The 19,999-nt window shown below is 44.6% G+C and overlaps 2 protein-coding genes across 7 annotated transcripts in view; one reads left to right on the top strand and one right to left on the bottom strand.

The window, feature by feature from the left end:
* Positions 1-8,536, bottom strand: part of FAM114A2 (family with sequence similarity 114 member A2) — a 19,179-nt gene extending 10,643 nt beyond the window's left edge. For 4 of the 5 annotated variants that reach the window (XR_010306447.1, XR_010306448.1, XM_064162014.1 and 1 more), the window contains exons 1-11: positions 7,951-8,536; positions 6,410-6,624; positions 5,804-5,903; positions 5,294-5,389; positions 4,898-5,010; positions 3,821-3,955; positions 3,501-3,659; positions 2,760-2,883; positions 1,691-1,770; positions 918-1,046; positions 584-723 (exon numbers count right to left, since the gene is read on the bottom strand). Coding sequence is in view for 3 of the 5 variants with exons in the window: in XM_064162014.1 (XP_064018084.1) it covers positions 584-723; positions 918-1,046; positions 1,691-1,770; positions 2,760-2,883; positions 3,501-3,659; positions 3,821-3,955; positions 4,898-5,010; positions 5,294-5,389; positions 5,804-5,903; positions 6,410-6,624; positions 7,951-8,521 (1,862 nt within the window). In the remaining 2 variants the exon portion in view is untranslated. The remainder of the gene's footprint in view (positions 1-583; positions 724-917; positions 1,047-1,690; positions 1,771-2,759; positions 2,884-3,500; positions 3,660-3,820; positions 3,956-4,897; positions 5,011-5,293; positions 5,390-5,803; positions 5,904-6,409; positions 6,625-7,950) is intronic. The other variant, XM_064162016.1, reaches the window with a different exon arrangement.
* On the top strand, positions 8,092-19,999 carry MFAP3 (microfibril associated protein 3). 2 transcript variants are annotated; one of them, XM_064162017.1, is made up of 3 exons: positions 8,092-8,242; positions 12,943-13,402; positions 15,054-19,999. In XM_064162017.1, the coding sequence occupies exons 2-3, from the start codon at positions 13,123-13,125 to the stop codon at positions 15,797-15,799; spliced, it is 1,026 nt and encodes a 341-aa protein (XP_064018087.1). In that variant the 5' UTR covers positions 8,092-8,242; positions 12,943-13,122; the 3' UTR covers positions 15,800-19,999. The 2 variants fall into 2 exon arrangements, with proteins under 2 accessions (XP_064018087.1, XP_064018088.1); XM_064162018.1 differs by lacking the exon at positions 8,092-8,242 and adding an exon at positions 8,289-8,628.

Raw genomic sequence — 19,999 nt, 5'->3', positions numbered from 1 at the left:
GCATGTTTCCTACACTTGCCAAGCACCTCCCAGCACAAAACAAAATCCTTGTGTTATGTGTTACTGGTAAGGCCACCCTGCTCTTTAGTCACTTTACAGTGTCACACACCTACCATACTAAATGATTAAGGAAGTAATTAAAGATCACTTCTATACAACTGTTTCGTTGCATTGTAAATGTCTATCTATTAAAAAACTTAGGGCAAAGGTGTGAGGTGGTAGAAGCTCCATCCCTGGAAGCTTTTAAGGCCAGGCTGGATGGGGCTCTGAGCAACCTGATCTTGTGTGAGGTGTCCCTGCCCATGGCAGGGGGGTTGGAACTGGATGATCCTTGGGGTCCCTTCCAACCTTGACAATTCTGTGATTCTAAGATTCCTCTTGGAATCTTTCAAATAGGGCTTCTTCTTTGCAATCAAATGTCTCTAAGCTGGAGAGAGACAGCTGAGTTCTGCTGAAAGACAACTTTGCACACATATGCAGAATTTAAGAACTCTGAATTCCATGGATTTGCAAATAATTATCAGGCAGTTTAACCAGTATGTGAGTAATTACATGCTACATATTTACTAAGAGGTGAACTTACTGCGAAAGGGACTTGGCTCTGTCTGTGGCTGCCACCTCTTGTTTCTCACCATGCAGAAACAAAGCTGCAGTTTTGTGAAACATCTCGATGGAGCATGCTGTCAGCTCAGCCAGGCTTCTTATGGCAAATGCATGAATGTCCTGCAAGAGTTAAGAAGGTTCCCTATACCATCCAAAACCAAGTGAGTCACACATTGCACTATCACCACCCTGCCCTTTCAGATGTCAGCATCTGCACAGAAATAGAAACCCATGAACTCTGGGTATCACAACAAACTCAGCAGCCAGATAAGCACTCTGCGCTCAGATATTCTCTTCCTTCACAACTCCGTTACCTCTACTGATGTTTTAGCATCACGGTCACCATCTCTGGATTCTACTTCTTGGTTTTCTTCATTCTCTTTTTCTTCTTTAGGAAGACTACTTTTGAATTGTTCTATCCATTCATGAGCAGATGTCCTCACCTGCATGAAGATGTGCCATGGTATTTAATGACTGGAATGAAGCCTCCCCCTGCACACCACAAAACATGGAAACAGCTACAACTCCTTCAGGATTTTGCAGAGGCTTGGCTGCACTGATACCACTGAGAGCAGACATTTCTCTAGTTCTGGGAGCTGGTTTACCAACAAGACCACAACTAATAGAGGTGCTTTAAAAACATGTCTGCAGAATGCTGCTGCCACTCGGTGGAACTGCAGGGTAGTGTGGAAAGAAGGTAAGAAAGGAGATTCTTCCTCAAACCAGCTTCTGAGCACAGTAAAAGGAGTTCTTTGTATCAAGAGAAGGGCTATGATACAAGACTGTAAGTTGATTTCACTTTGGTGTCTGAAGGCTTACTGCTCTCGGTTATCTTTGCTACCTCTTAGTACTGCCCACAGACAGGCCTAAGACACAGTGGTGTCTACTGATTCAGAACCAAAAACATCAGAGAACATGATTTTGCTCCATGAAGTCAAAGGAAAAGGCCTATCTCTTTTGCCCACCATTGTCAAAGGATCTAAAACACAGCTTCTTTTCACGCATTTGATTTTCACAAGCAAAACAGGACTGAGAGGCAGCTTCTGTGAGGAACTTCTCCAGCTTTAGAAGATGGGAAATAGCTCACCACGATCAGCTTGTCTGGCTTTGTGGAGACACGCAGCTCTGAAAACAACTCTGTCACTTCTCTTGTGAACTCCTCATCTCCTAAAGAACAGGAAAGGTCAAGGAATCCAAACAAAGGACAGGCACAGAAATAAGCAGCACTTCAGTGCACAACTAGACCTGCACAAGTCTGTCAAGCGTTTCCCTTTGAATCATTACCTCGGGCAAGAATGCATCAAACCTGATCTTTTTAAATACAGGTTAAGGTAAGTTCTGAAATGGTGGAGTCACCAGAGCCAGGTTAACTTTGGATTTGTTAGCTCTTGCTGTCTCAGTTGTGGTTTTCTAGCTAAGGTAATACATCTTTTTTTCTTTACAGGCAGCATTTTCTAATGCACTAACTTGCACACCACCTCAGAGAGCCTGAAATGTCACTTAAAGCCTGTGGTTCTTCTATTATATACAGCAGGGCAGATGTTAACAGCAGGGGGAAAGCTGTGAGAGCTCCATCATGTGCAAATAGAAGATGCATTAAATGTTAAACGATAGCAAGCACAGGTGTGGAAAGCCCTCCCTGATGAGCCATTTAGGTAACAGCAATGCAAGACATTTACATTCAAATCTGCATAAACCTCAAGAATCAAATGAGTCTTGTGTATGGAAGCTTCTCTGAGTCTTTTGGTCTGTGTGGCTGACTCTTATTTAAAACTAAATAAAAAGGCTTTCTGCTTTCCCAAAGATTGGACAACTGTATTCACAGTCTGTCCCTCCTGGTCAGGGAAATCCAGCATCCCTTTGTGTGTGGATCTTGGTTCAAGGTCAGTTGCATGAACTGTTGAAGAGTCAAGGGACTCTAATCCTGCTCTGGCAAGAAGTTCTCCCTGCTACAGAATTAATGCACAGCAGCTTTTCAGAGATAAAGGGTATTGCTACCTGTCATGCTCCTGGCTACAGACAGCTTTAGGATTAAGCATCCAGCTAAAGAATAACTTAACTTTGGCAACATGCCCATTGCTACTGATCAGGGTGAGTTGGGTCTATGCTGTGAATTTCAGAGAATCAGCTTCTCCTAGAACCTGGGACTCTCTTACCTTTCTTTTCTTCCTCATCCTCTTCAAAGAACTCAGGTAAAGAAAACGCTTCTTTGAGCTGTTCCATTTCTTCCTCCAGCGTGTCCAACTCTTCTCCAGAGAGGGCATTTAGAACTGATTTCACCTAGTTAAGGACAGCACAGACAAAGAGGGAATCATAAGTCCAGCAAGAAAAAAACCCAACAGGATGGAAGCTGTAACACTGGTTTGCATTGTACGTTAATAACAGAGTGGCTTTTTCCTACAGGAAGAAGGAAAGGGGGAAAGACTTCTATTTGTGAAGCCCTATTAGGTAGTAATGGATTCTTAAGTGGTTATTCAAACTTCTTTCCTGGAAAAAAAAAATGAATGACTTCTGAAATTCCATACAGATCTGCCCTCCTCCCTGCCCTGAGACGGGGAGAACGATGTCTGCTATGCTTGCAATACTTTCCTCTTCTCCAGACCAAGGCAGCAAACATGTGGGCATGAGGAGAGAGTGACTTGTGAAAAGTTGTGGAAGACATGCAGGAACTGAGACTGGTTGGGTAAGTAGAACAGCTTTGGGAGCTGACAACAGGACATAATGCTCCCAAGGAAAGCTCCAGATCATAATGCAAGGGTCAAAATGAAGCTGTGTAATCAATCACTTTATAGGAAGCTCAGGGTGCTTGATTTTACATGTATATACATGTATTTCTAATCCTTCTTTCCCTGCTCAGCTGAACTCAAAATAGAAGGCAAATTGCTCAAGGCCATTACCTTTGATTCACTCTCTCTGGAAAGCATCTCTAAAGCCTCCAGATGCGAAAGACCCTGAAACTCATCAAACAGTAACCCATAATGGGCTTTCTTCTCCGTAGCCATGGCAACCTCAGTAGCTGTCTGCTGCTCTTCTTTCTCTTTTGCCTCTCTTAAGACCTGAAAAAGAAAAGAAGGGGACTCAGGTCAGCACCAGAAGATACAGACTATGGGAGGAGAAGGCTTCTGGTTCAATAGTAAAAATGGCTGCTAATGACAGAACCACAAAAAGGAGACAAAATGAGAGACATCAATGAGGAGCTGATAGAGAATTGCCATACCTGAGATAAGGTAGAGGTTCTGATCATCAGGCCCTTGGTTTTTTTGAATCCAGGGTCTCCCTCAGCTATTACATCCATTGTCTTTTTCCCAATGAATTCCAAGGCATCCAGACCTCCAGTAATAACACTCTTCCCCTAGGAATCAGATTTGGATACAGAAGGCATGTAAACCTCCCAGAAGACTATTCAACTGAAGAAACTGAATTGGAGGATTTATATCAGTAATATTATGCCAGACACTCACTTATAAGCCAAATTGGTCCTCGTCACCCTAAAATTCAACCCTAATCACCACAAAGAGAGCAGAAGGACATGGAAAGAGTCACAATACATTGTAATCCAACAGTTTAATATAGCACTCAAGACAGCTGCAGCAATCTGATGGGAAATACATTTTTATTTTGTGAACAGGCTGGTTCTCAGCACATTAAAGTATTAAAGGATTTAGTTCTCATCCTTCCAATCAGAAAGCACTAGACCTATGGGTTTTGGTTGCTAACTCTTGTTCAAGCCTCAAAAGCAGAAGCAAGCTTTCCATCTGTGCCTCTTTCAGATTCATGGGCAAACTGACAAGACAGCAGATCACAAAAGCAGTTTCTAAGGGTAATGGGTTCCTTTGAAGTGCATTTCTCACGGTCACAGGAACAAGCTGATTTCCAAGCAATTTGGGTTAGTTTCACATAAGTTTTTTGAAGAGGAGAATGGATTTCATCTCTAGACAGTTCTGTTGAAATCAGTGGAAATATTCCAGGAATGACTCTGACCCTGCAATTACCTGAGTAGTTTGAAGGGAGGGAGAAGAGATAACAGAGGTGGCACACAAGGGAACACACGCACCACACAATGCACTGGTAGATCTCCTTGTTCTGTATCAACATTTATCACAGAACTATCAAAATTCAAGAGCACTTACACACTAACTGCCAGTTAGAAGAAAGACACAGCATAAAGATTGTCTGAATGTTGGAATAGTTTCTCACCATTCATCCCACAAGTCAAGTTTCCTCTCGGATGAAAAGCAACCCCCCCCACCCAGTCTCTTAAACCCATTCTCTCTTGCACTCCCAACTCACTCACTGTGCTTTGAACAGCAGTGGAGATGGTGGATAAAACTCCAAGAGCCCCAGCAATAGGAAAGGAACTGCCATCTTCAACTGCATCTGTGTTGCCAGCACCAGGATTCTCCTTTCCTGTGTTTAGAAGGCATAAAATTAACTTCCTCACTCCCAGAAAAAAAAAAAAAAAAGATCCTGTCAGCTGCAGAGCAGAGAAAATCAACAAACATCAAGTGTCAGCCAGGAGCGAGGCTATAGCTGAGGTCATCTTCCTACCTACTTTTCAAAGCCAACAGAAGTAAGCAACAGACCATTATTTTAGCACAGAAGTACCTACTCATTATGCAGGATGCACTGTAAGGTGCTGATTATGTTATGAGAAATGTTTCAGTGTTGTTCTTATGCAGCAAAAACTGACCTCTTGTAGCATCTCTAGTCTCTGAAGATATTTCACTAGGACTGGGGATCCCAAGGGTTGTTTCTGCTTTTTCTATGACATTTGAAATACCTTGACCTAAAGAAGACAGCAGAATACAGCTTTAACCATGAGATACAACAGAAATCAGAAGAGAAACAGGATTAGGGCTGCATATTGGGTTTCAATATTCTGGATTCCTCTTGTTCAAGGGAGTTTATCCAGCACTAAAAGCTCTTTCTGGCCAGCTTGCTTTCCCTGCTTTTAAATCAAGTTGTTGATACCTGCTGACTATCAGTTTAAAAATACCTGCTGAAACTTAAGCAAACACCTTTAAAACTTGACATTAATGTTAGCTGTGCAAACCTCCTTAATCTCATTGTACCTTTTGGTCTATGTTTTCCCCATTACTTGAACAAATCTATTGTCATTTTCCCAATAATTGCTGCTGTAACAGAAGCAATCTTAAAAGCACCAGCTTGAAATACTATCAAACACCAGAAAGAGCCTTACCTACAGTAGCTACAGTGGCAGTTGCAGTTGACAGTAGAGATTTCCCCCAGCTTCCCCAGTACCCCCATCCTGTCTGAACTACAGCTGGAGAATCTGAGACCTTTAACGAAGAAAAGCAGAAGAGAATGATGCAGGTGAGGAGAGTAGCACAAGCAGCCTGTGATGTAGAGCTTCTGTGCAGCAGTTTCTTTTCATATAAACAGCAATGGGAATCTTTTTAAAAGCAGTGAGGCTCGAGGTCAAAGTCCTTCTGTGCTCAAAGCCACAAAACATGAAGTCACAGAATCATAGAATCAACCAGGTTGGAAGAGACCTCCAAGATCATCCAGGCCAACCTAGCACCCAGCCCTAGCCAGTCAACTACACCATGGCACTAAGTGCCTCATCCAGCCTTTTATTGAACACCCCCAGGGATGGTGACTCCACCACCTCCCTGGGCAGCCCATTCCAATGGCAAATCACTCTCTCTGTGAAGAACTCCCTCCTAACATCCAGTCTAGACTTCCTCTGGCACAACTTGAGACTGTGTCCCCCTGTTCTATTGCTCGTTGCCTGGCAGAAGAGACCAACCCCCACCTGGCTACAAGAGCAAGCACAGGAACATACCTTGAGGGTTTCAGCTGCAGGCTTTTCTGTGGCAGGAGGCTGACTTGGGGGTTTGGGCTCAGGTCTTTTCCGAGTCACAGGCACAGGCTCAGACTCTTGCTCTCTTACTTCACCGCTCTTATCACAGCTAAGTTCTTCAGCTTTCTGTTCATTTTCACCTTCCCGAGAGGTTTCTTCCTTCAGACTTTCACTGCTGTCTTTCTCAGACATGATTACTAACATCCACAGAGAGCAGAGCACACAAAATAATCACTCCCTTGCACACTTTATTGGTTCAAAAGCATCACATTTGTGTTTTAAATACTGAAAACACAACTAAGACAGAAATCCCTCCATATTGCCACGCACACTCACACAAACAGATGATGTTTTTAAGGGATTGTGTACCCTGACTCATGTCTGACTAGAAGAAACGTCACATTTGGAAGTTTAAAGTCTCACAGAAACACGTGGCTTTATCTTACCAACACACCCTCTCCACAGGAAAGAAACAGCTTGCTAACCTCAAAAATCAAATGAAAGGTACAAAAGGTCCTCAGATAATTAAATCCATTACTTGTTTCACAAAAAAAGAAACCAAACAAACATAAAACAGACCAAAAATAAAGCAAACTGCATGGGACAGCTGTTTTGAAGGGTGTTGAATACAAGTGGGGATAGCTGCCAGAAAGCTGGGCATGGAGGGAAGCAGCATCTGGTTCGCTTCTGTATTTAGGGCTGAGTTTTGTCACAGCATTAACATTATCCAGAATTTGAAGTGTGCTCCAGCTGCCACAGCCACCGGCCCTTATAGTGCATAGTAAGGATGATGGTGCCCATGAACAGAGCTGTCGAGCCGTGGCCTGCTCACAGCAGAGAGGTTTCTCCTTCCTGCTGGCTTTGCTGGCAGCACTTTGTCAGCTCCGGGGCAGTAACTTGACAGAAGCAGGCAGGGACAGGCAGAGCCACATCGAGGACCTCAAACAGCATCCCCACAGCCCCCTGCCATGGTCACGGGCGCGATGCTGCGTGCCGGAGAGGTGGCTCTCGATGCAATCGGGGCAGGAGGCCCCAGCCACGGGATCTCGTTGGCTTTAGGCTTAAGCAGGACGAGGACAGCGGCCCCTATGCAAAGGGCAGCTCCAAGGGCTGCGCTGGGGACCCTCACCCTATTTCCCCGTCACTTCCCGCACCAGCGAGCAGGACCCCACAGCAGCTCCGGGCCTGGCCGCCCGCGGTCGGCTCCCACCAGCACACAGGCGGCTCCCACCAGCACACAGGTGGCTCCCACCAGCACACAGGTGGCCCCACCGAGCCCATCGCCACCCGGGGCACCCCTCCAGGCTTCCCAGCCCTGGGAGATCCCTTCTGTCTCTGCTTCCTCGGAATACCTTCCGGATCCCAGCACCCCTGTACGGGGCAGCCTGACCCACAGGAGACTCCCAGGTTTCCTAGAGCTCCCCGCCGTGGGATTCCAGCCCTCTAAGGGGATCTGCAAGTGCCCACAGCCCACCACGGTGCCGCCTGCCCCTCAGGGGATTCCCGAGCGCCCCCAATCCCACCTCCTCTGGGGACTCCCCGTCCCACAAAAGGGCCCTTCGAGCCCCCTGCGCCCTCAGCCCTCCGAAAACCAGCTCCGCCTCCCCGGTGCAGGCTGCAGTGCCCGTTCCTGTGCCGTCCCCGCCTCACCCGCCGGGCCGGGCCGCCAGCCGCTCGCAGCCCCGCCGGGCGGACCGTAACCACCGAGGCGAGGTGCAGAGCGGCACCGCAGGCTGCCCCGGAAGTGCGGCCCCGCGCGGAAGTGAGCGCGGAAAGCACATCCGGGCAGCGGGGCCGGTGGCGGCGGCGGTGGAGGTGTGCGGGGGACCGGGCGTGGAGCGGGACGGGACGGGACGTGGAGCGGCCTCGGGTGTGGGGTGGGCCGGGCCCCGCCATTCTCCTTCCAGCGGCGTACGGTGACGCCGAGTGTTGTCTGCCGACGTCGGAGTTAGGGGAAGCGGCGACGCGAAGGTTCCAGCGCCCATTCAGCTGCTGCGGGAGAAGTTTGGGGGCCTCAGCCTGCGGTGTTTTGGCACGGAGATGCTGCCGCGGAGGGAGGGGGTAGCAGTCTCCTGGCCTGAGGTCAGGCTGCATGGCGTTAGGGAAAGGCCTGAGCGAACTGGGGTTGTCATCTGGAGAAGAGGACGTTGAGAGAAGCTCTCATTGCTCTCTGCAACTCCGTGAAAGGAAGCTGCAGTGAGGTGGGGCTTGGTCTCACGAATTTAAAGTGATAGAACGAGTGGAAGTGGCCTCGAGTTGCACCAGCGGAGGTTTAGATTGAATATTAGGCAAAAATTATAAAGAGTGGTCAGGCATTGGAACAGGGTGCCCAGGGAGGTGGTGGAATCACCATCCCTGTAGGTGGTCAAAAACAGTGTAAACAGGGCACTTTGGGACGTGATTCAGTGGCCATGGCAGCGTTAGGATGGCAGTTGAACTCCTTTCTAGGACTGTACACTAGGCTGCAGAGCATGGTTGTACATCATGTCTCTGCTGCCTCAAGGAACTTCAGTGGGGCTTTGCTGTGAGCAAGCACGGGTGCATGCTAGGTCAGGCCTGCTGGAGATTTGTGTCTGATCAGTTTTAGCTGACAGAGGGAAAAAAAGCTGTGTCCTTTGTGATATGTATCAGGCAGTGAAAGCACTGTGTGCAGGGCAAACCAGCGTGTCCTGTGAAGCAGCCACACACGGGTGAGGTCTGCTTAGCCCTCCTGTAGCTTTGCTTCTTCTGTTGTTTTTTGGGCTGTGAGTGCAGCCATTCACCCACTGGTGCTGGCAGCAGATGAGCCCTCTCTGTAGCTTCTGCACCAGTAGAGGCTCTCTTCAAGGCCACACTGTGTTTTCATACATTTTCCAGGAGCTGAGGTCTTCAGGGCTCTGCTATGTGACAGGTTTGAAAGAGGGTCAGAAGGGCCTTATAGGGTAATCACAGCAGCCTGATAGTCTGCCAGACATTACACTGAGAGTAGAAAGTTGTGCTCTGTGCAAAAGTGATCCATTTAGATCTCTTTAGTGTGCATGACAATTAGCTTGTCCTAAATGCTAAACCACATTTCCCCATCATGTGCCAGAAGTGGCAGTCAGAGCAGCCTGTGGTCTGTCAGGTGTGTCCTGGTTTATTGCTTAACATTTCCCCAGGTATGAAATGATGTATGAGCAGAGAATGTAAAGCCATATAGCTTGCAACCTCTGGGGCCCCAATTTCACAGTGCCTTATAAATGTGTGTAATTTTAAGTTCTATCAGTACTTGCACTGACCTCAGTGGGACTACTTACAGTGCTCTAAGTTAAACACAGATGGGCTTTTTCAGGATAAGAGCCAAAGATGATTCATACAAGTGTATGCATCACAGTTTTTTCTCTTTCCACTGCTATTTGTTGTTACAGCTTAGGGTTTATTTAATAAAGGTTAAATATGTTGGGCTTGACTTCAGGTTCAGTTGGAAACCAGGCAGGTTCTGTTCTGCAGATTTCATCTGGCTTGGGCTTAGTGCTTTCTTGAAGAATTGTGATGCTGGCACTGTTCACACTGTATCCCTTCTGGATCCTTTACCAGCTCTAGCAGCTGTTTTGCTAAGTTTAATTGTTGAAGAATAGAGGTTTCACAAATCATTTTATTTTTCCCAGCACTCAGCATTGAGAGATCATTGTCTGCTTAGCAAGAATGGCTTTTCCAAAAGCCAAATGTGGCAAACCATTTCTAGTAAATCAGACCTCCAAGAGTTTAGTAGTAAAATTCAGTGACCCATCACCAATGTTTGATACAGTTTGAGAGCTCAGTGCAAGTATGGTGGAGAGCATATGCAATTACTGAAGATAATTATCTTACAAGGGAAAATGTTGCTGAGTATTTCTTGTGTTAAATAATTGACTGAGGTTCCTTCTGTCATTTTAGGAGGAGTGCCACAGACACTTGGAAATCTAGCAATTTAAATGTAACAATTTAAAATGAGAGTAACACAAGAGTACAGGAAGTGCTGGGCTTGTTCTCTGATGAATCTAAAACATTGTTAGTTGGAAGTTACTGTTTTAGAAGACTAAGTTGTTCTGTGCCTGCAATTCTATGCTGGAGATGCGGGTTTGTCTTCACTGCAAAGCTGTCACCAGTTGTAACTGCATCAAGCACTGTGAAATCAAGGCCCTGTGCCTGCAAATGCCATCAAGGGCAGTGGCATTTTTAACTGAAGGCAGATGGGTGATGAAGTGATGGATGCAGAAGATCTGTGACCACAGCACTGCACTTGGTAGCACAAGCTGTGACAGACTCTTTTGTAATCCAAATGGCAGTGGTCCACGAACAGCTAAAAATTTGGAGGCTGCCTTTAATAAATCTGCACAAGGTCACCCAAATAAGCAGGTCAGTTTTCAGCAGCCTTCTGAAGGCTCTGAAACACTGTGAAAAATACGAGGGGTCTAAAATAGGAAGGTTAAAACCATTCCTTCAAACAGAAGAATGGTTGTTGATCGACAGCAACCTTAGTACTGGGGTGTTTTTTTGGACCTGTGCAGTGGATGTGTTTGGAATGCTCCTCTCAGTTACAGTTTCTCTGGAGTGTAACTGGTGGAAAACAGGAACAAAAGAGGCTTTGGTTTTGTTTTTTGCTGTTTAACTGTGGGAAGTAGCACAACGGTATAATTGAGTTCTTAGTGCTGGTTTCATCTTCAATGAATGGACAAGAGGCATGATGAAAAGCAGAGTGGGACCAATAAAAAAAAAAACAACACAAAAGAGGGGAGATGAAGGGATTGTTGTTTACTGAGAAACAAGTGAAGGGTCTGTTTTCCAGCTTCTTTGGCAGGATTCAGTGGAAGAGCTGTTTAGTTAAAATTGAAGGAGGGTTGTACGCAACTGTTGTCTTTGCTTTACTCATTAAGCTGGTTGCAGCAGTAGGTGCCATAGAAATGGGTCAGACAACACGTGTCTCATCAGGTATCAAGTCTGGAATCTGGTTTGATCTTCAACAAATCAGCTTTTACTGAAAAAAAATTCCTAGTCTGGAGAGTGTGTTATCAGCAGAGTTTTCTCGTTCTCAAATGTGCTTCATTTTCTCTGCTGAAAAGACAATTAGGCAAATCACCTGTATTTATTTATATTGCCTTACTTTTCATCCCTGATAGGATTTCTGTCTGCTTTAGACATTGTTAACTACTACTCCTGGAAGGATAAGAAGTGCCTGTTTATTATGAAAATGTATTCCTTTGTTTTGTGGTATTTATGAAAATCAACTCCACTGGCTTTTGTTATTAGTAAAAGAAAAGGTGATAAATTTCAAGTCACATAGTCAACAGGATGAAATGAGATATTCCTTAAGATAACATTTGGCTTCTGGCTTCCTTACTTTGTAAATTGTTATTTTAGGGCTCTGGAGCAGCCTAGATGGAATCATAACTTCAGGGAATGCACATTGGATTAGAAATTGTCTTGAATCAGGCTTCCAGGAAAATTTATTACGGATTTTCTCATGTCTGTGTCATCTCATTTTGTTATGAGTTGGTTTTATTCTAGCTTTTAAAACAGGAAAATCTTTGTGTGCAAAGAACATAAAATTAAAGGCTGTATCCTAATGTCTTCAAATACCTTTTGTGCCCATTCGTTTTAAGAGTGTGAAATCTGTCTGCAGACAGAGCAATTTTTCAAATGGCTGTGAAATATGTGGCAGCATTTGGGTAGAGAAGGTGATAAACAAGATATGACTGCTGAGGTGTAGCAACATAAAGTCAAAGATTTTTCAGCAGGGGCTCATTGTAAAACAAACAAGGGGAGAAAAAAAAAAAAGGAGAGTTAGAAAATACAGCAGCAGCCACAAGAGACTGCAAAAAAAAGAAGCATGTTTAGACACCAGGGTCCTGATATTTGGAAAGGGACTTCCTCCCTGTGGCTGTAGATAACTGCCAAGAGGGTTTTCTTAACAGGAGGCTTTGTAAGCATTTTATGTGGTATTCAGATATCTAACACCGATTCTGCCCCTCTAAAATCAAGTAAGTGGATGTGTAAGTGCTAAAAATGAGATGTGTGTGTTCTTTTGAGTTTTCTCTAGGTGCTGAATGAAAGACTGGCTTTAGAAACCCAGGGCTTAAAAGCACTTTGATATTGTGGGGAGGGGAGGCAGCAATTATATCCTCTTTTTTGCTTTTCTTCCTCTCTTAAGAAGCACTTCTGTGTTAACAAATGCAGAGTCCACTTCTGGCCCCAGAGAGAGTTCTGCATTTTGAGTAGCCTGAACACTTTGTTCTTTTTCTTCTTTAAAACCTTTTCCCCCTTAATGGTTATTGTTCCTGGGGTTATTTATCTGAATGGGAAGATGAACATTTAGAGGTCTGAAGGTTGTGCTAATGCCTTCTTACCCTGCTTTCATTACTGTGTTCTGAGCAGAGCTCTGATTTGGAACCTCTTACCTGACAGTTTGTATTATGTTAATCGAAATCTGTTTACTGGAAATGAAATCTGAATATGCTGTAAGCTTGCTATCATTAATAAACTTAATTCTTTCTCTGTTTCTTCTTTTTTTTTTCCAGTTGAATTTCTAGTTTCCACTTCCAGTATTGATGATCTTGAAAGTGCATTTGGATCCATTTTGTTCTATCACTGAACAAATCAAGAGCTTTCTCTCCTATTTCACAGCGGTACAGACAGCTTAATATCGTATGACCTCACTTCTCCAAATTAAATGAAAGAAGAGTTTTCGCTAGCTTTCCATGAAGCTCAGCTGTTGCCTGTTAATTTTGACTGTTACTGCTGATCCTTCCATTGGATTTACACTGGAAAATGTAGCTTTTAACAGGACAGTTGCTCTTGGGACTTTCAATGCGTCACTTCATACAGTGTCTCAAGCGTTCATAAGTTCTCCGGCACACCATGATATCATTGCCAAGGAGGGGACCAGTATTTTAATTGAATGTAAACTGAACAACAGCCACTATGAATCTATTCTTTGGTATAACTCCAGAGGACATCTGCTTGAACAGAAGGATGAAGGTGAGCCTTCCTGCTCTTTTCTAGCCCTCAGTATTCCACTTTGGTACGGATTCTGAAAACCTCTGGGACTTTATTACCATTTTCTCTTCCTATGCACCTGTTTTTACAGTTGGGAGATAAGAAGAGAGCAAGACAAAGCCCTTTGCCCTCTGGCATGTGAATTACACCTGAGTTGTTCTGTCTTAGCCCATCCATCCTGCTGTGGTGCCCCATAGAATCATTTTGTTGCAGAAGCATCATGCTGTTCAATACAGAAGAAATTAATCTGCATCCTACCAGATACTAACTGATGTTCTCATTTATTATTGCTCTGGTTTATATTTATATGAATTAAATGCAATTCTTAACAACTTCTGACCTTTTCCAGTTGGCAGTCAGCAATTTCATTTTGTTACAGGATTTTTTTTAAGGCATGGGGTAACTTATTACATTTATTTTCTGGTTTATGCACCAGCGAGGCTGTGGAAGCTAACACAATTCGTAATGGCCAGCAGTGAAATACTTTCAACTTAACCCTTTTGTACAGAGGGAGGATATATTTTCCTAACCATTGGCTCTTATAGTTATGTCCCTGTAGTTTTTAATCTCCAAAAACTAATCCCTTTTAGAGATACATTTGGTTTTCTCTATTAGTATTAATGAAGGTCATTGAGCTAATTGATAGGATCTTCTCGGAGGCCATCTTTCTGCCTTAAGTGTTCTGTAACCCCTTTGTAGTTAAAATGCCATCTGGAGATTAGCTCAAAGTAGAGTCATTAAAAGAATGAGTTATGAAAACAGTTTTTCCCTTAAGTTGTAAACGCAGAGGAAATGCTGTTTGAGGCTAGAGGCTTTTATTGATTTCTTTTTACGTGGGGTTTGTATGTCAGCACTGCAGGCTCAGCAGAAAACTGTGTCTCAAGAAAATTCTGGCTTCTTTTGCCAGCGGAGCCATTTACAGACTCTGATCTTTTTCATGGGTCACTTGACTTTTAACTCTGAAAATTAGACTTCATAGAGGGTGGTCCTTTGAAATAGTGCTACACAATGGGTGGAAAGCACTAGTTAAGAATGTGAGAAAGTGCTAGCAGTCCAAAAGGACCCAAGAATGTGCAGATAAGAGGAATAAGGAAAAGCAGTAAGTGTGCAGAACAATTCACCATTAAGCAGTGGGATTGGTAACTGGGATATGGCTTTCCAAAAGGACCCAAGAATGTGCAGATAAGAGGAATAAGGAAAAGTAGTAAGTGTGCAGAACAATTCACCATTAAGCAGTGGGATTGGTAACTGGGATATGGCTTTTCAAAAGGACCCAAGAATGCAGATAAGAGAAATAAGAAAAAGCAGTAAGTGTGCAGAACAATTCACCATTGAGCAGTGGGATTGGTAACTGGGATATGGCTTTCCAAAAGGACCCAAGAATGTGCAGATAAGAGAAATAAGGAAAAGCAGTAAGTGTGCAGAACAATTCACCATTGAGCCGTGGGATTGGTAACTGGGATATGGCTTTCTGTATTATAAGCATGAAAAGGCAATTTCAGTCCTTGCTCTACTGTTTGGCTTATGCTAGATTTCCAGGTTCTACCTCCTGTCAATGGAGCAAACAGTGCATGTCTACTTATCTGGTGAATTTTTGTTTCCTTAGCTTAGTTTCTTTCTTTTAAATCTCTAGGTGGCCGATGGAGGATTGCTGACAATTCCCTTAACATCACAAAGGTCAGATTTGCTGACCGGGGCCGGTACACCTGTGCAGGGGTTAACCATAATGACACCGCCTATTACACAGTCACCCTGAGGGTTGTCTTCACCTCGGGGGACATGAGTATCTACTATATGATTGTGTGCCTCGTTGCCTTTGCCATCACCCTCATTTTAAACATAACCCGGCTGTGCATGATGAGCAGTCACCTGCGCAAGACAGAGAAGGCTATCAACGAGTTCTTCAGGACGGAAGGGGCTGAGAAGCTTCAGAAGGCTTTTGAGATAGCCAAGCGCATCCCTATCATCACGTCTGCCAAAACGCTAGAGCTGGCCAAAGTCACTCAGTTCAAGACCATGGAGTTTGCTCGGTACATTGAGGAGCTTGCCAGAAGCATTCCCCTGCCACCCCTGATCCTCAACTGCCGGGCCTTCGTGGAGGAGATCTTCGAGGTCGTGCGAGTTGAGGATCCTGATGAAGTTGGTGAGGAGGGAAAGCAGAGCCAGGCCTGCGGTACCCAGGCTGCGCTGTACCCCAGCAACCCAGAGATCAAGCGCAGCGACTCGCCGGCTGCGGATTCAGACGATGGGTCCATGAACGAGCAGGGCCAGGAGATAGCTGTCCAGGTGTCCATTCACCCACAGTCAGAAGTGCAGAGTATTGACACTGTTTCTCACGACAGTTGCCAGTTTGCACCTTCTGAGGAGGGCATCTGCTGAGCCCAGCGCTGTTGTGAAAGAAGCACAGATGGCCCCAGGATGCTACCAGCAGAAGGGTCTGCAAACCTCAGTCCCATCTGCACAAGTGCTTTTCAACTTGTGAGGTGCCAGAACTGCTACTGTATCTTCTGTCAGTGTTCATCTAATGGTTCCAAGTCTGTTAGAGAAAGCCATTTGGAATACTGTGCAGTGGCTTTTCTCTTTAAAGAAAGCTTTCTATGCTTAAAATATTTACTAAATAGGAATTCTTTGTCCTTGACTCCTTGGTAACTTCTGATACTTTTCATCTGTATTAGAAGTGACCAAGCTGAGCGGTACAAACTTGCAATAAGATCTTTTCCTTTGTAAACTCTCTTCTTCCTTCACAAAACGAAGCTGGAATTCCTTTGATCAGTGTTGCTGTCCTGACCAATTGAGTTGTGTGCTCTTTTTGGATTGCCTCTTGGTGCATGTAGCCCATAAGAACTATGGTGAGCTTGAGCAAATCTGTTTTGTGTTGTGTGCTTCTATGTCGCTATCAAAACGTACTGTACTTGGGGAGAGAGCAGTACCAGGATCTGCTGCTGGATTAAACAAATTGTTGTTTCAAAGCAGCTTAGAGAACAACCAGGGGGTCTCAGTTTTCCATGCATCTGCAGAAAACTCGTGTGTACTCCAGCGTGTGGAGAGCGAATTGTAACAGGGCTTGTCACTTACACTCGGTGCTGATTGCCAAAGCGCCTTACCCTGGCTCTGCCTGACAGAATGGAGCAGCAGCAGCACTGCTGGCCAGCACTGTCTGTCCTTTGACTTTGCTGATTTCACTGCCTCTAGAAAATCCAAAGTTTTATATTGTATTTGCTGTAGCTTTGAGGAAAAGAATGACAGTAATATGTAATGGCATGATTTAAAGATGAATTCATCTACACATCAGGTGTCTCAGGCACCTCTTTCTGAACAGCATTACCATACGGAGGTGAGAAGCAGTGACATTCCTTGCTCTGGCCAGTGCTTGCAGAAAGCAGTGCGAGGGAGTGGACAGCACCTCCTTCTGAACAGCATTACCATAAGGAGGTGAGAAGCAGTGACATTCCTTGCTCTGGCCAGTGCTTGCAGAAAGCAGTGCAGGGGAGTGGACAGCACCTCCTTCTGAACAGCATTACCATAAGGAGGTGAGAAGCAGTGACATTCCTTGCTCTGGCCAGTGCTTGCAGAAAGCAGTGCAGGGGAGTGGACAGCACCTCTTTCTGAACAGCATTACCATAAGGAGGTGAGAAGCAGTGACATTCCTTGCTCTGGCCAGTGCTTGCAGAAAGCAGTGCAGGGGAGTGGACAGCACCTCTTTCTGAACAGCATTACCATAAGGAGGTGAGAAGCAGTGACATTCATGGCTCTGGCCAGTGCTTGCAGAAAGCAGTGCAAGGGAGTGGACAGCACCTCCTTCTGAACAGCATTACCATACGGAGGTGAGAAGCAGTGACGTTCATGGCTCTGGCCAGTGCTTGCAGAAAGCAGTGCAAGGGAGTGGACAGCAGTGTTTGCTGGAGTAACTCATTGAACATGCCCAGTCTCATCTGCTGAAAAGGGGTGGCAGAAGGGAGCAGTGCAGGTGCTGACATACTTAACACACCTAAGTTCTTCACCAAGGATCTCACTCACAACTTCCTCAGCTGTAGAGATCCTGCCTCCAGAAATCAGAGTGCAGACAAGAATGTAGTTTCTTCTTTCACTCTTTGGTGCTGGGTTTCTTTTTTTCCATTCCTGTGTAAGTTATATCACTTAAATAGCATTTTATATCCTGTTGAGATTTAGTAGATGTAAGGCTTGTAAGCACTCCACAAATTAATTTCTTACAACTACTGGAAGCATATTGCCATATAATTTTAACTACTTGGCAACAGGAGCACCATTTAATTTCCCACAACTCTTTTTTTCCCCTTTCCTTATTATTACAGAAATGTCAGTTGAACAAGTGATTCTGGACTGTTGCTCAGGATTCTTAAGAGGATTTGACATTACATGTACATGAGCAGAGTTGGAAAACAAGCAGGCACAGTGGTAATGACAGGGTGGGGCCATCTGCTGTAATGCATGCTCATAACAAAGGGCACAAGCAAATTATCTGTATCATAGCAGATCAGAGAATGGGAAACTGAAGCATTTATTACCGTTTTAAACTACCTTCTGGGGAAAAGTTCTTCAGTCAGCCACCAGTAAATGTGGTGTAAGGTGAGAGTGGTGTTTATCAGGAAGGGAGAAAATTGCTAGCCTTGGTTATAGTGGTGTTCCCACCAGCATGGTACCATTGGAAGACTGTAACAAAATCTGCTTCAGGGGAATAAAGCCTTCTGTAGACACTTAAAGTACTTCTTGCCCTCAGCTTCATTTTTTGCTTCCATAATTCGATGGCACTTTCTGTCCAGGTGAAAAGCTTGTGTAGTTTTGTGTAGCTTGTCTGGTTTCTTCAGTTGTTTTTTTTCTGAGGTGATCAGTGTTGAAAGATAGCCTTGTGGATAAGAAGCCCTGGTAAGATAGTCCTGGCTTCACTTGTGTACTACAGTGAAGTCTGCAAGTTTGTTGCACATTCATGAGTGGAGATTTGAAGGATTGTGCCATTTTGGGTGTCTTAGTTGAATGAGATGAGTGCTACAAGAGAGAATGAATCTCCTTTGTGCCACAGGCCATCAAGTTTGTACCTGCACCTGCCTTTTTCCCCCATATACAGCTCTCCCTGCCTCTGTGAAACTGTTGCATTGTACGTGGCAGTAGCTTCTTGGGCATTTTTCCTCCAACTACATGCACAGGGTAGAGATGCAGCTACAAAATCAAAGCTCCCTTTAATTGCTTCCTAAGAAGCTGTTATGCAGTCATGATTGACAAATATCTCATCAGAAATGGCAGCTCCCAGGCAGCAGGATGACACTAGAGGTGTGCCAGATGGGTGTCAGGAGAGCAGTTTCTAGATTAATTCAATCTGGGTTTTTATTTTTATACTTTATTTACACAGCTCCAAGTTCTTACTAAGCTCAGTGTCTTTGTGTGTCCTGGTGCTGATGGAGAGGAAAGTGTGATCATGCATACAAGTCCTCAGAAATGCAGTTGCAGTGTCAATTGCTGAGTAGTAAAGTTAAGCATTTTTGCTGAGCTATTACAGCCTTTTACTCACTAAATTAATTTCATTCCTGGGAAGGAGGCTGTTTTGTGATGATTTCACTAAATCAGGAGTACTTATTAAGTGTAGAAACTGATCCTACTCTGATTGAATTCAATTAAAACAGATCTGAAGCTCTAGTGTATTTTACAAACAACAGCAGAGGATTTTTATGCATCTGAAAGCAAGGCTGATGGTGATGTTATGCTGGAAATGTGATTTCCAGAGAATGAAACCTGACACTGGTTTCCAAACAACTTGTCAACTGTTCCCATTTATCCTTAGTAGACATGTGCACATCAGTTTGTTTGATGGGTCCATTTGAAGATTAACATTGAAAGACCATAGAATCATAGAATCAACCAGCTTGGAAGAGACCTCGAGATCATCCAGTCCAACCTAGCACCCAGCCCTGTCCAATCAACCAGACCATGGCACTAAGTGCCTCATCCAGGCTTTTCTTGAGCATCTCCAGGGATGGCAACTCCACCGCCTCCCTGGGCAGCCCATTCTAATACCAATCACACTCTCTGCCAACAACTTCCTCCTAAGATCCAGCATAGACCTCCTATGGCACAACTTGAGACTGTGTCCCCTTATTCTGTTGCTGCTTGCCTAGTAGAAGAGATCAACCCCCATCTGGCTACAGCCTCCCTTCAGGTGGTTGTAGAAAGCAATGAGCTCTGCCCTGAGCCTCCTCTTCTCCAGGCTGCACACCCCCAGCTCCCTCAGCCTCTCTTCATAGGGTTTGTGTTTCAGGCCTCTCACCAGCTTTTGCTGCCCCTCATTCCTCTCTTAACTTTTTGTGGGACAAGGAGAGCCTGCAGTGATTTCCTTGCTTTAAGTTCTTTGACAATCACAAGGCTGTTTTCCTTTCTTCTTCTTGTTTGCCTTTCTTATTTCCAATAATGGTAAATCAGCTTGTTACCCAAGAGTACCTAAACCTAACTTTGTAGTGGTTATTTATATTACCTGACATTGTAATGGAACTGTTTAATGTAACCACCTAGGATTTCATACTTTCATAAAATGAACTGGTAGATTTGCAAAATAAATTAAACCAAAAAAGA

The sequence above is a fragment of the Pogoniulus pusillus genome, chromosome 22, assembly GCF_015220805.1.
Source record: "Pogoniulus pusillus isolate bPogPus1 chromosome 22, bPogPus1.pri, whole genome shotgun sequence".
Lineage (NCBI taxonomy): Eukaryota > Metazoa > Chordata > Aves > Piciformes > Lybiidae > Pogoniulus > Pogoniulus pusillus.
The sequence above is the reverse complement of the archived record's forward strand: the minus strand, read 5'-3'. Positions and strand labels throughout refer to the sequence as shown.

Excerpts from the sequence above, each read along its gene's own strand:
- MFAP3 (XM_064162017.1), top strand. The coding sequence starts at position 13,123 with ATGAAGCTCAGCTGTTGCCTGTTAATTTTGACTGTTACTGCTGATCCT. Across the intron at positions 13,403-15,053 it reads GCTTGAACAGAAGGATGAAG|GTGGCCGATGGAGGATTGCT; the intron begins GTGAGCCTTCCT and ends TTAAATCTCTAG.